Below are 14,961 nucleotides of genomic sequence, written 5' to 3' on the forward strand. Positions count from 1 at the left end.
TCCTTCTATTCTCCTCTTCAACTATAAGACTGGAATAGAACTTCTAGACCTAGAATTCATTTCCCCTAACTTTTCTTACATGTATTCTTTGTCTTTTTGCTCTGTAACCTAGAACAATTGTTTAGCTCTCTCTTTTAGATGAAAACATTGCTCTCTGATACTCAGGCTATCTCTGGAGTTCTTCATTTTCTGGATGTTAATGGATTCTTTTTCTGGTAATCTGTTCTTATTTCTAGGATCCTACAACCTCGCTTTTTTTTTTTTTTTTTTTTTAAGATTTATTTATTTGAGAGAGACAGAAAGAGAGTGGAGGGACAGAGGGAGACAATCCCCAAGTAGATTTCCCACTGAGTGCAAAGCCAGTCCTGGGGCTTGATTGGTCCTATGACAAATGAGATCATGACCCGAGCTGAAATCAAGAGTTGGACACTTCACTGACTGAGCCACCCAGGCTCTCCCCTCAGTCATCTTTTGACAATATTACTTATATATTTTTAAAAATCTATTTTACTCTTTTCTATTAATTTTTGTCTTCTCTGACGTTAATTGTTCTTCCTCTTCCTCTATCTCTTCTCCTTTTAGAGTGCCTATAATAGTTTCGATGGCTTTTTAACAAATTATAAACTTGGTGTTAAGCTTAAATCAAAAGAAATTTACTCTTACAGTTCAGGAGCCCAGAAGTCTGAAATTAGCATCACTGGGTTGAAATCAAGGTTTTGGCAGGGCCATCCTCCCTGCAGGTGCTCTAGGGGAGAATCCATTCCTTGCCTCTTCCAGCTGCTGGTGGCTACCAGCATTCCTTAGCATGTGACCACATCACTCCATTCTCTGCTTCTGTGGTAACATTGTTTTCTCTTCTGTGTTAGATTTCCCCTTGCTTCTTTCTTATAAGGACACTTGTGATTTAGAACCCACCTGGCTAATTCAGGCTAATCGCACCATTGCAAAATCCTTAATCACGTCTGCAAAGATCCTTTTTTCCACATAAAATAACATGTACAGATTCTAGGGATTAGGACTTGATATCTTTGAGGACCATTTTCATAGTGTTTCTTTTCTTAAACTGTTCAACAATTATTTTTTGTTGGGTATTCATCTGTCTTCAACTACCCTACATTCTTATCTCAGCCTACTGCAGTGATCATTCAGAGCAGGGGAAGTGCAAGTATTTAATTTTCTGGGCAACAGGAGGGACTTTCTTCTCAATTTCAGCAAAATATGGAACTCTGTCTTGCTTCTTTGCTTCCAGTATTTCTATTTACTGTTCCTACTTGAGAGCAGACACCCGTTGGCTGTAATTTGCTGCAATTGGGGTAAGACTGTATAGGGTTAACCCACCTTGTTAGATCATCAATGATACCCCAAAGACAGGGCATCAGAGCCACCTAAGACTCCCCACATTTTTTTTAGTATCTGCTGACTCTAACTTGGAATATCCAGAAACTGCACCTACCTTTTTTAATAGTCTCTGAGTTTAGTTTGACTTCTTCCTTCAATCTGATCCCAAATGCCTTTTGTCTTTTAGGGTTCCTTATAACTTCTGGGCCACAAATAGAACTCTTCTTAGTTTCCAAAATTTTTACAGTTTTTTTAAAAACATCATTTGTGGGGGTACCTGGGTGGTTCAGTTGGTTGAGTGTCTGACTCTTGGTTTCGGCTCAGGTCATGATCTCAGGATCGTGGGATTGAGCCCCACATGGGGTTCCACACTCAGAAGCAGAGTATGCCTGAAATTTCCTCTCTCCCTCTCCCTCCGGCCCTCCCCCCACTCCTGTGCACTTGCTCTCTCTTTCAAATAAATAAAATTTTTTAAAAAAAATCATTTTTGGATTTCTTTTTCCCCAAGGGATTTGAGGAATACTCAGAAAGCTAGCTAGAGTGTGTATGCCATATGCACTCTTGGTTCAAAGTCCAGTCAAACTTTAAATCACATCTCTTGCCTTTTAATCACACGACTGCCATATTATCCTCATTTGTGCCTACTAAATTGTATGGCTGACTCTTTCCTAAAGGGCTCATGCTTAAAAAATATTTTAATAAGCAAGTAGAGCATACAAACTTCCAAAAACTGACATTATCCTCATCTTCCAAAGTAACAGTATTATATAGTATATATACAAACACATATATATATAGTATATATGTAGAAAATTATTGCATATATATAGTAATGGGACAGAAAAATTACACTGGATTGTGACACGTCTAAGACAGTATTCTAAAGAACTGCTCCTAAGATGAAAAGAATGTTCTACTTTTTCCCAACACTGGTTAAGTCTATCTGAACAAAATAATGTTCAAGTAGTTGTGCTGTACCAAAGAACAAAAAGATGAAAGGTTTCTTACAGAGCTAAGTGCTTTAAGAAAAAACAAAAACTGCTGTGTACAATTCTATTTTTAGAATTAAGAAAACAGCATAAATTTAAGATTGGATCATTCTTAGGTTAACTACCACCACATGTGGCAGATGTTTGCTCTTAAATAGATGCCAACGGAATATATAGGGAGTAATTCAAATTTAACATTTATAATTTAACTTGAACCTCATTCCAGATCTTCTCAAGTGAACAATTATAAACTAAATAAATTTTGTTCATTTAGAGACATAAGTGGTGAAGTAACTGACATCCTAAGGATATTAAAGAGTTAATAAAGTTTCAGATGAACACTAAAAGCACCAGCACAGTCGTTAGTACACTTGAGCTCTATTCCTGTTATTCCATTTACTGGGGTGTCCCTGCGTCCCAGTTTCATTATGCACAACATGAAATGGTTGCATCAGATATCTCTAAGGGATTTTTCCCTTAGTTTTCTTCGTGCAATGGTACAGACAGAAAATGGTAACATGAACACCTACCTGGAAAGCTTCCTTAAGTCTGGAAGTTGGTTTAGGTAATATGCTGCCCAGAGAGCTGTGAGATCAATGTGTCAGCACACCTGTACCCCATCTGTGGCATTCAATTTTGTCTTGGCCCACAGACTGGGGAGCTGTTGACCTTGCTACTCAAATTGTGGTCTGCAGTAGTGCTGGCACTCCTGGGAGCTTGTTAAAAATGTAGAATCTTGGGCTCCACCCAGAGCTACTAAATCAGAATCTGTAGTTTAAAGATCCCTACGTAATTCATGTACACATTAAAGCTTAAGAAGCACTACTCAAAGAAAATTTCAGCTCTGAAGTTCAATGAACATAAGAATCTGTTTTACAGAATACACTCTACAGTGTATTTCATAATCTTATTAAATTCCATATTATCGTTAGAATAAAATGAAAAACGTATTTTTACACAAATTTCTGAAACTTTTGAAATAGACAAATGTTTACTTCCTAATTAGGAAAAGGGAAATATATTTACCTGCTTGTATACCTGTCGTAAGTACATGATCTCCTCCACAGTTCCCAAAGATATCAGCCTAAACACTTTCACATCCCTGCACTGCCCAATCCTATATGCTCTGTAAAAAGATGAAAAACAAAACAAAAATCAAATGAAACAACTTTGGGTTCAGGAGGTAGCTTTAGGATAGAAAAATGGAATGTTACTAAAATTTTAATTTAAAAAGAAACATACGCACAGTTTACTGTATGTTAATTATATAAACCTCAATGAAACGGTTGAAAATGGCGGAGGGGAACGGTTAATCAACCGGCAAGCCTGTGGAAGGGCAGATCTGCAGCCCTAGTGTCACAGAGATTTCTGCCTGACTGAACCCCTCAGTGGACTAGCACCCCAGCTATTTTGACATGGACCACAGTGCTAATTAAAACAATAACCTGTTTTACCACACTGGTTAACTACAGGTCTAGGCCTGGGAGATTCTCTCAAGTGAAGTCTTTATTGGATGTTCTGAATGAAGTCACCATTCGGTGTTTTTTTTTTTTTTTTAAAGATTTTATTTATTTATTTGACAGAGAGAGAGCATGAGCAGGGAGAGGGAAAGGGACAGGCAGAGGGAGAAGCAGATTCCCCACTGAGTAGGGAACCAGACGTGGAGCTTGATCCCAGGACCCTGGGATCATGACCTGAGCCGAAGGCAGATGCTTAACCTACTGAGACACCCAGGTGCCCCAAAAGTCACTTGTTTCTAAGTATTCGTTACAGTCACGGGCTAGGCGGTGGGGGTCGGAAGCAAGGCCATACCACCTCAGGCTTGAAACTGTTAAAATCTGAGGGAAATTTAATTTTGACCTTGTAAAGTCACTCTATTGTTGTATCTGGTTCTCTCTCTGCCTCCTTCACCCATTGCTCCTCACAGAGAAGGGCTTTACTAGAGGGTATCCTGGGTCCCCGAAAATCTTGCACCCACAGAGGGGAATGGGGGATCCTGTGGCACAGCACAGCCAGGGTAAGTTACCGCATTCTTACTTCCATCTTGCAGCCTAGATACAGAGGGACTCACAATCCCTTTGTCTCCTGCAATGGAATGGAGAATACATACTCTTTAACCTTTACAGACAAAAACCTTACAACATGTTATTTTGGACCTATGCTTCATCAATTTCCAGGTCCATTAAGAAGCAATATGTTAAGTTATGGTCTTTTTACGAGGAAAACAAGGCTTGAGGAACTGTTAAACAGGATGTAGGTCTATATCTTCATTTCTCTCCTTGATTCCTCCTGCCAGAGTCAACTGAAGGGCAGGGAGGGAAAGAGAAATGCTGTTCATTTAGTTTTATTGGCAACTAACTTAAACTGAGTACCAAAAGACAGTACCCTGAGATAAATAAGATATTAGGTCTTAATGGCCCAGATGAAAAAGAACAAAATTAAAATAAATGCTGTTAAGATTAAAAAAAAAAAAAAGCAGAGATTTTTCTGTGGCTTTCATTTGATTACTTTCCGTTAGAGCTGTCAGTGGCGAGAGACTGGTTAACAGTGTGGGCTCTGCAAGTCAGGGTACATGAATTCAGATCCTGAAGTCATTGGCGGTGAACTTGAGCAAATTATTTCTATTTGTTGTGACTCACCTTCCTCACATGTAAAATGGGTATGATAATAGTGCCTATTCCATAAAAGTTTTGGTATCAGGGTAATGCTGGCCTCATAGAATAAGTTAGGAAGTGTTCCTCTCTCTTCAAGGTTTTGTAAGAGCTTCAGAAGGATTGGGTATTAATTCTTCTTTAAATGCGTGGTAGAATCCACTGGTGAAGCCATCTGGTCCTGGGTTTTTGTTTGTTGGCATTTTGATGACTGATTCAATCTTTTTATTAGTTGTAAGATTTATTCATATTTTCGACTTCTTCGTGACTCAGTCTTGGTAAGTTATATTTCTTGGAATTTGTCCATTTCATCTACAACATCCGATTTGTTGGTGTACAACTGTTTATAGTATTCTTACAATCCTTTCTATTTCTGTAAAATCAAAGTTATGTCCCCTTTTTCCTTCAGATTTTAGTTATTTCAGTCTTCTTTTTTTCTTAGTCAATCTAGCTAATGGTTTGTCAAGTTTGTTGATCATTTTGAAAAAAAAAACTCTTGGTTTTATTAAATTTTTTTCTATTGTTTTTAGTCTCTCATTTATCTCTGTTCCAATCTTTATTAACTTCCTTTTGCTAGCTTTGGGTGTTCATTCTTCTTTTTCTAGTTCCTTAAGGTATAGGTCTGAGTGTTGATTTCAGACCTTTCTTTTCTTTTAATGTGTTTACTGCTATAAACTTCTCTTTGTACTTTCATTCATCTCATAAGTTTTAATACATTGTGTTTTCATTTTTCCCAAGATATTTTCTTTTTTTTTTTTTTTAAAGATTTTATTTATTCATTTGACAGAGAGAGAGACAGCCAGCGAGAGAGGGAACACAAGCAGGGGGAGTGGGAGAGGAAGAAGCAGGCTCCTAGCAGAGGAGCCCGACGCGGGGCTCAGTTCCAGAACTTCAGGATCACGTCCTGAGCGGAAGGAAGACACTTAATGACTGAGCCACCCAGGCGCCCCTCCCAAGATATTTTCTAATTTCTCTTGTGATTTCTTTTATAACCCACTGGTTGTCTAAGAGTGTATTGTTTAATTTTTTTAAAAATTTGTTTATTTGAGAGAGAGAGAGAGAGAGAACGAGTGCCAGCGGGGGAGGGGCAAAGGGAGGGGTAGAGAAAGAATCCCAAGTAGGCTCTACACCCAGTGTGGAGCAGACTTGGTGCTCCATCTCACAACCCCAAGATCATGATCTCAGCCAAAATCAAGAGTCAAGACATCTAACCGACTGAACCACCCAGGCGCTCCATTTAATTTCAACATATCTGTGGATTTTCCAGTGTTTTTTCTGCTGCTTTCTAATTTCATTCTATGCGTTTAGAAAAGAAACTCTAAGATTTCAATCTTTTAAAATTTATTAACATGTTTTATAACCTAACATATGGCCTATCATGGAGAATATTCCATGTGTACTTGAGAAAAATATGTATTATGCTGTTGTTGGAAGGAGAGTACTGTATATGTTTGATAGGTCCAATTGTCTATAGGGCTGTTCAAGTCTTCCTTTCCTTCTTGATCTCCTGACTGGATGTCCTATCCATTATTGAAAATGGGGTACTGAAGTCTCCTACTACTATTGTTGAGCTATTTCCCCTTTCAATTCTGTCAATATTTGCTTTAATATTTTAGAGTTCATTTGTTTGGTACATTTATGTTTATAATTGTCATAGCTTCTGGATGAGTTAAATTAAGAACTATCACTGTATACTATCCTTTTTTTGTCTTTTACAAGAGTATTCAAAAGTTTATTTTGGGGGCGCCTGGGTGGCACAGCGGTTAAGCGTCTGCCTTCGGCTCAGGGCGTGATCCCGGCGTTATGGGATCGAGCCCCACATCAGGTTCCTCCGCTAGGAGCCTGCTTCTTCCTCTCCCACTCCCCCTGCTTGTGCTCCCTCTCTCGCTGGCTGTCTCTGTCTCTGTCGAATAAATAAATAAAATCTTTAAAAAAAAAAAAACACAAAAGTTTATTTTGTCTGATATTAGAATAACCACCCTGCTCTCTTTTCGATACTATTGGAATGGAATATCTTTTTCCATCCTTTCACTTTCAACCTCTGCATGTCCTTAAACCCAAAGTGAATGTCTTATAGATAGCATATAGTTGGCATATGGCGTATTGTTGTTTTTTAATCTATTCTGCTAATCTATATCTTCTGATTGGAGAGTTTAACCTGATTACATTTAAAGTAATTAATGAGGGGAGTCTGGACGGCTCAGTTGGTTAAGAGTCTGCCTTCAGCTCAGGTCATGATCCCAGGGTCCTGGGATCGAGCCCTGCATTGGGTTCTCTGCTCAGCGGGGAGTCTGCTTCTCCCTCCCACTCTGCCTACTCATGCTCTCACTCTGTCAAATAGATAAAAACTTCATTAAAAAATAATAAAGTAATTAATGATACAGAAGGACTTACTTTTGCTATTTTGTTTTCTGTATGCCTCATGGCTATTTTGCCCCTCATTTTCTCCATTACTGCCTTCCTTTGTGTTATGTGATTTTTTTAGTGACAAATTTTGATTCCTTTCTCATTTCCTTTTGTGTATATTCTACATATTTTCTTTGTGAAGATTATATATAACATCCAAAAGTTGTAACAATTTATCTTAAACTGATACCAATTTAACTTCAATTGCATTAAAAAACCCTCCTTTACAGCTCTGCCCCCCACTTTTATGTTAATGATGTCACAAATTAAATCTTTACATGTTATGTATTAACAGATTTATAATTATTTTTATGCATTTGTCTTTTATTTCTTTTTTAAAGATTTTATTTTTAAGTAATCTCTACACCCAACGTGGGGCTTCATCTCACAACCCCAGATTCTCATTTTCTTTGTCTTTAACTTTCTACAACTTGATAATGTGTCTCAGTGTGAGTCTCTTTGGGTTTATCCTACCTGGAGTTTGTTAAGCTTCTTGTATTTGTATATTCATGTCTTTCCCCAAATTTGGGACGTTATTATTTCAGTCATTATTTCATTAAATAGCTTTGTCCTTTTCTCTCTCTTCTTTTGGATTCCTATAATGTGTTTATCAGTCTATTTAATATGTCCCATAAATTCCTTAAGCTTGTTCATTTTCCTTTGTTGGTTTTTGTTATTGTTGTTGTTGTTTTGGGGTTTTTAAAATTTTTTTTACACCTCAGATCTGTCTTCAAGTTTGCTGATCCTTTGTTCTGTTTGAGTATGATGAGTCTTTCTTTTATATTTATATATATATTTATATATGTATATATATGTATATATATTTATATTTCCTATCTCTTTGCTGATATTCTAATTTTTTTTATATATTGTTTCCCTGATGTCCTTTAGGTCTTGTCCATAGTTTCCATCTAGCTATTAAGGTTAGGACAGTTGTTTTAAACTCTTTGTCTAGTAAGTCCTATACCTGTGTTTCTTCAGCGATGGTTTCTGGAGAGTTTGTTCCTCTGAATGAACTATGTTTTCCTCTTTCTTTAAATGTCTTGTGGTGTTTTTTTTTTTCGTTTTTGTTTGTTTTGTTTTGTTGTAAAAAGTTGGCCATTTGATAAAATAGCCACTTCAGTCTTTGCAAACTAGTATGGAAAACAGTCATTAATTAGCAGGGTATATCTTGAGTCTTGGGAGCCGCTCAGGTTAAGGATTAAAATCTACTTTGGTCATTTCTAGTTATGTATCCTGCCTGGGTCTATGTGTATATGTGTGCTTTTAAATGTTTTAATTTCCCAGAGTCTCATTTCAGTGTCTTCTTGGGGGCCTTAGACATATTCTATTATATCCGCCACTGTAATATGTCCCAGGGATAGAATCCCACTGCAGCTTTAATGCACCATGGGGCCTATCACCGCTTTCAACAGCTTCTGCCAGTCTGAGATCCAAGCTATGCCACCATTCCTCCTCTAAGCATTGTCAGGTAAAATAGAAACTATTCCCTCTGGCAGCTTGCAGACAGGTAAGAAAGTTGCAAAGGATGATATTTTCTGTAGGCTTTTCATAAATGGTTTTTATAAAATTGAGGAATGTACCCTCTATCCCTACACTCTGAAGTGTTTTAATCAGGAAGGATGCTGTATTTTGTCAAATGCCTTTTCTGCATCTATTGAGAGGATCATATGGTTCTTGACTCTTTTCTTGTTGATATGATCTATCACACCGATCGATTTGCGAATGTTGAACCACCCTTGCATCCCAGGGATGAATCCCACTTGGTCATGATGGATAATCATTTTAATGTACTGTTGGATCCTCTTAGCTAGGATCTTGTTGAGAATTTTGGAATCCATATTCATCAGGGATATCAGTCTGTAATTCTTTTTGATGGGGTCTTTGTCTTGCTTGGGGATCAAGGTAATACTGGCCTCATAGAATGAGTTTGGTAGTTTTCCTTCTGTTTCTATTTTTTGAAACAGCTTCAGGAGAATAGGTATTATTTCTTCTTTGAATGTTTGGTAGAATTCCCCGGGGAATCCGTCAGGCCCTGGACTCTTGTTTTTCGGGAGGTTTTTGATCACTGCTTCAATCTCTTCATAATTAATTGGTCTGTTTAAAAAATCAATTTCTTCCTGTTTCAGTCTTGGTAGTTTATAGGTTTCCAGGAAGGTATCCATTTCTTCCAGGTTGCTAAATTTATTGGCATAAAGCTGTTGATAAAAGTTTCTAATGATCCTTCCTATTTCATTGGTGTTGGTTGAAATCTCCCTTCTCATTCATAATTTTATTAATTTGGGTCCTTTCTCTATTCTTTTGAATAAGTCTGGCCAGTGGCTTATCGATCTTATTTATTCTTTCAAAGAATCAGCTTCTAGTTCTGTTGATCTGCTCTACTGTGCTCCTGGTATCTAATTCATTGTTCTCTGTTCTAATTTTGATCACCTGCTTTCTCGTGCGTGGGTTAGGCCTTTCTTCTGTTCCAGCTCCAGCTTCTTGAGGTGAGAATATAAAAACTGCATTTTAGATTTTTCTATTCTTTTGAGTGAGACTTGGATGGCTATGTAAGCCTTTCCCTTAAGATCAGGAACATGACAAGGATGCCCACTCTCGCCATTATTATTCAACATAGTACTAGAAGTCCTTGCAACAACAATCAGACAACAAAAAGGGATAAAAGGTATCCAAATCGGCAAAGAGGAAGTCAAACTGTCTCTCTTTGCAGATGACATGATACTCTATATGGAAAACCCAAAAGAATCCACCCCCAAACTACTAGAAGTTATGGAGCAATTCAGTAACGTGGCAGGATACAAAATCAATGCTCAGAAATCAGTTGCATTTCTATACACGAACAATGAGACTGAAGAAAGAGAAATTAGGGAATCCATCCCATTTACAATAGCACCAAAAATCATACGTTACCTTGGAATTAACTTAACCAGAGACGTAAAGGACCTATATTCTAGAAACTATAAATCACTCTGAAAGACATTGAGGAAGACACAAAAAGATGGAAAAATATTCCATGCTCATGGATCAGAAGAATTAACACAGTTAAAATGTCTATGCTACCCAGAACAATCTACACATTCAATGCCATCCCGATCAAAATACCGAGGACATTTTTCAAAGAACTGGAACAAACAGCCCTTAAATTTGTGTGGAACCAGATAAGGCCCTGAATTGCCAAGGAATTGTTGAAAAGGAAAAACAAAGCTGGCGTCACGTTGCCAGATTTCAAGTTCTACTACAAAGCTGTAATCACAAAGACAGCATGATACTGGCACAAAAACAGACACATAGACCAATGGAACAGAATAGAGAACCCAGAAATGGACCCTCTGCTCTTTGGGCAACTAATATTTGATAAAGCAGGAAAAAACATCCAGTGGAAAAAAGAGTCTCTTCAATAAATGGTGCTGGGAAAATTGGACAGCTACATGCAAAAGAATGAAACTTGACCACTCTCTCACACCATACGCAAAGATAAACTCCAAATGGATGAAAGACCTCGATGTGAGACAGGAATCCATCAAAATCCTAGAGGAGAACCTAGGCAGCAACCTCTACGACATCGGCCAAAGCAACCTTTTTCATGACACATCCCCAAAGGCAAGAGAAACAAAAGATAAAATGAATTTATGGGACTTCATCAAGATTAAAAGTTTCTGCACAGCCAAGGAAACAGTCAGAAAAACTAAGAGGCAGCCCACGGAATGGGAGAATATATTTGCAAATGACAGCTGTGGTCCATATATACAATGGAATATTTACTCAGCCATCAAAAAGAACGAATTCTCAACATTTGCTGCAACATGGACGGCACTGGAAGAGATAATGCTAAGTGAAATAAGTCAAGCAGAGAAAGACAATTATCATATGGTTTCACTCATTTATGGAACATAAGAAGTCGAAGATCGGTAGGAGAAGAAGGGGAAGAAGAAAGGGGAGGTAAACAGAAGGGAGAATGAACCATGAGAGAGTATGGACTCTGGGAAACAAACTGAGGGCTTCAGAGGGGAGGGGTGTGGGGGAATGGGAGAGGCTGGTGATGGGTATTAAGGAGGGCACGTATTGCATGGTGCCCTGGGTGTTATAAGCAAGTAATGAATCATGGAACTTTACATCGAAAACTAGGGATGTACTGTATGGTAAGATAATATAATAAAAAATAAAAAATAAAAATAAATGTTAAAAAAAAATAAAGTCCCCAAATATGAAAAAAAAAAAGTTGCAAAGGAGTTCCACACTGCTCTTTCCAACCTGAGAGAGAGGCAACTGGAAATTGGTTCCTTCCTCCTAGTTGTGCTGCATTAAGGAATGGGGGTGAGGCAAGAATGAGTAAAGATGCCATGAAATTTCCCAGTTTTGAATATAGCTGCTTCTTCTTGATTGGGAATTTGCTTGATTACTGTCGATCTTTGGCTGATTTAAGGAGCTCTAATAAAGTTATTTTATTTTAATCAGTCTCTAGTTCTTTTAATCCACCCATGGTGAAACATATACCTGGAGTATTTTAGTCTGTCATCTTGCTGGCATCACTTTTTGATTTCTCTTTAATACAAGAGTTATTTAGAAATATATTTAAAAAGGTCCATATGGCTATATTTTTATTAGCTACAAGTTCATTGTTATTTTCTAGGGTTTTTCTTTTGTACTGGAAACCATGTAATCTAGTCCTTGTGATTTCTATTAAAATATATAGTCATTTAAAAGTATGCTCTACAATGAAAGACTGGGTATTTACAGTTGTGATATGGTTATTTATGTTTATTAAATTAAAGGCTAAATAACTGTTATTCAAATAACTCATGTATTTACTTTTTTTGCCTAGTTCATCTATTAATTTTTGAGAAAGGGATGTTAAGTTTCCCATCATAATTGTGGATTTGTCCATTTCTCATCATAAAAGAGTTCTGGCTTTTTTATGTAATGACTATTATACTTTCCTCATGGGTTGTTCCCCCATTTTGTTTCCCTTAATGCATCTTGCCTTGAAGTCTACTAATATTTGGCTTGATATTAATATTGCCACTCTTACTTTTGTTACCATCTCCCTGATTAGATTTTTAAGTATATTTTTATTTTTAACCTTCTACATATTTTTAAATTTTATATATAGTAATAAGCATAAATCTGAATCTGACTTTTCATTTTCACTTTCTTTTTTGTTTGTTTAAATAAGGAAGTTTTAACCCATTCATATTTATGTTTGGCCTTATTTCTCACAGTTTATCTTATATTTTGTATTTGCCATGCTTTTTTAGTTTCTTTCCCTCTCACTGCACATTCATATTTCCAATCATTTATTGAAATAATCACATTTTCTCAGTGACTTGTTAAAAAATTTCTTTTAGAAGTTCTGTTTGGACGTTTTACATCTAATTTCCAATGTTTCTCAAAGTGGATTTGGGGATCAATTGTATCACAATCACCTTGGGTGTCTGGGTTTTTTAAAAGATTTTATTTATTTATTTATTTATTTATTTATTTATTTATTTATTTACTTGAGAGAGCACACGCGTGTGTAAGTGGGAGGGTGCGCGGAGCAGAGGGAGAGGGACAAGCCGACTCCGTGCTGACTGCAGAGCCTGATGCAGGGCTCAATCCTACCACCTGGAGATCATGACCTGAGCCGAAATCAGGAGTTGGATGCTTAACCAAATGAGTCACCCAGACGCCCATGGGTAGTTTTTTTAAAAATGTGGTAAAATATACATAAGATTTACTATTTTAATCATGTGGGGGTTTTTGTTTGTTTGTTTTTGGGTTTTTTTTAGAGAGAGAGAGTGCATGTGAGTGGGGTGGGGAGGGGCAGAAGGCAAGGCTTCATGCCCAGTGTGGGGCTGACACAGGGCTTAATCTCAGAAGCCTGAGACCATGATCTGAGCCGAAATCAAGAATCGGCCGCTTAACCAACTGAGCTACCCAGGGTCTCCCCATTTTAACCATTTTAAACATACAGTTCAGTGGCATTAAGAAAATTCACATTGTTTTGCAACCATTACCATAATCCATCTCCACAACTTTATCATCCCAGACTAAAACTCAGTACCCATTATACAGTAACTCCCTATTCCTTCTCTCCCCCAGCCACTGGTAACCACCATTCTACTTTCTGTCTCTATTAACTTGACTATTCCAGATACATCATATAAGTGGAAATATACAATATTTGTCCTTATATATCTGGCTTATTTCAATTAGCATAACGTCTAAAAGGTTCATCCATGTTGCAGTATGCATCAGAATTTCATTCTTTTTTGTTTTTTAGCAGCTACATGAGATGACAGGTGTTAACTAAACTTACTGTGGTAATCATTGCATAATACATGTAAGTCAAGTCATTATGCCATATAGCTTAAATTTATGTAGTGCTGTATGTCAATTATACCTCAATAAAACAAAGAATTTCATTCCTTTTTAAGGGTGAATATTCCATTTCATGTACAGAATACATTTTGTTTATCTATTCATCCATCAGTGAACATTTGGGTTATTTCTACCTCTTGGCTATAGTGAACAATCCTGCTATAAACATGGTTGTACAAATATCTATTTGAGTTCCTGCTTTCAATTCTTTGGGTATATGAGGTAAGTCTAAACTTAATGTTTTAAAAACTACCATATTGTTTTCCACAGCAGCTGCAACATTTTATATTCCTAGCAGCAACGCACAGGGTTCCAATTTTTTCATATCCTCACCAAGACTTGTTTGCTATTTTTGATAATAGTTACCCTAATGGTCATGAGACTGAGACTCGCCTCAGGCTCCGTGCTGGGCATGGAGCCTACTTAAGATTCTCTCTCTTCCTCTGCCCCTCCCCACCCCTGCTTGCACACACACGAGCTCTCTTAAAAAAAAAAAAAAAATCCTAATGGGTATGAAGTGATATCTCATTGTAGTTTTGATTTGCATTTCCCTAATGATTGGTAATATTGAGCACCTTTTCATGTGCTTACTGGCCATCTGTGTATCTTTTTTGGAGAAATGTCTATTCAAGTCCTTTTTTCCATTTTTAAATTAGGTTTTTATTTTTTTGGTTATTGTTACTGAGTTTTAGAAGTTCTTTATATATTCTAAATGTTAAGTCTTTATCACATGTGTAATTTACAAATACCTTCTCCTGCGGGTTGTCTTTTACTCTGTTACTACTGTCCTTTGATGTACAACCTGAGGAGTTTCTTAAAATGTAGACTATAGATCCCCACCCTAGACCTACAGCATTAGAGTACCAGGCGGATGGAGCTTGAACATCTGTGTTTAAAAAGTGAACCAAGTGATTATTATGCCCAACTCTCTTAATTGTTGCCCTTAAATTGGTTGCTAAAACTGACCAAGATATCCTAATTCTTTTTTGATGAAATATAAATTCTAACACAATTATCCCCACCCTCCAATGTTTTATTGGAATTATATGGAATTTTAGTTTTAGATTCTTTCTTTCTTTTTTTCTTTCTTTCTTTTCTTTCTTTCTTTCTTTCTTTCTTTCTTTCTTTCTTCTCTCTCCCTTTCTTTCTTTCTTTCTCTTTCTTTCTTTCTTTCTTTCTTTCTTTCTTTCTTTCTTTCTTTCTTTCTTTCTTTCTTT

General features: G+C 37.0%; 1 protein-coding gene across 3 annotated transcripts in view; it reads right to left on the reverse strand.

Annotated features, from left to right (window-relative positions):
- ERCC6L2 (ERCC excision repair 6 like 2) overlaps positions 1 to 14,961 on the reverse strand; it is a 130,910-nt gene that overhangs the window by 47,180 nt on the left and 68,769 nt on the right. For all 3 annotated transcript variants that reach the window (XM_040620146.1, XM_040620147.1, XM_008711803.2), the window contains one exon: positions 3,354 to 3,453. In XM_040620146.1, coding sequence (XP_040476080.1) covers positions 3,354 to 3,453 — 100 coding nt within the window. The remainder of the gene's footprint in view (positions 1 to 3,353; positions 3,454 to 14,961) is intronic.

Source organism: Ursus maritimus, unplaced genomic scaffold, assembly GCF_017311325.1.
Source record: "Ursus maritimus isolate PB19 unplaced genomic scaffold, ASM1731132v1 scaffold_34, whole genome shotgun sequence".
NCBI lineage: Eukaryota > Metazoa > Chordata > Mammalia > Carnivora > Ursidae > Ursus > Ursus maritimus.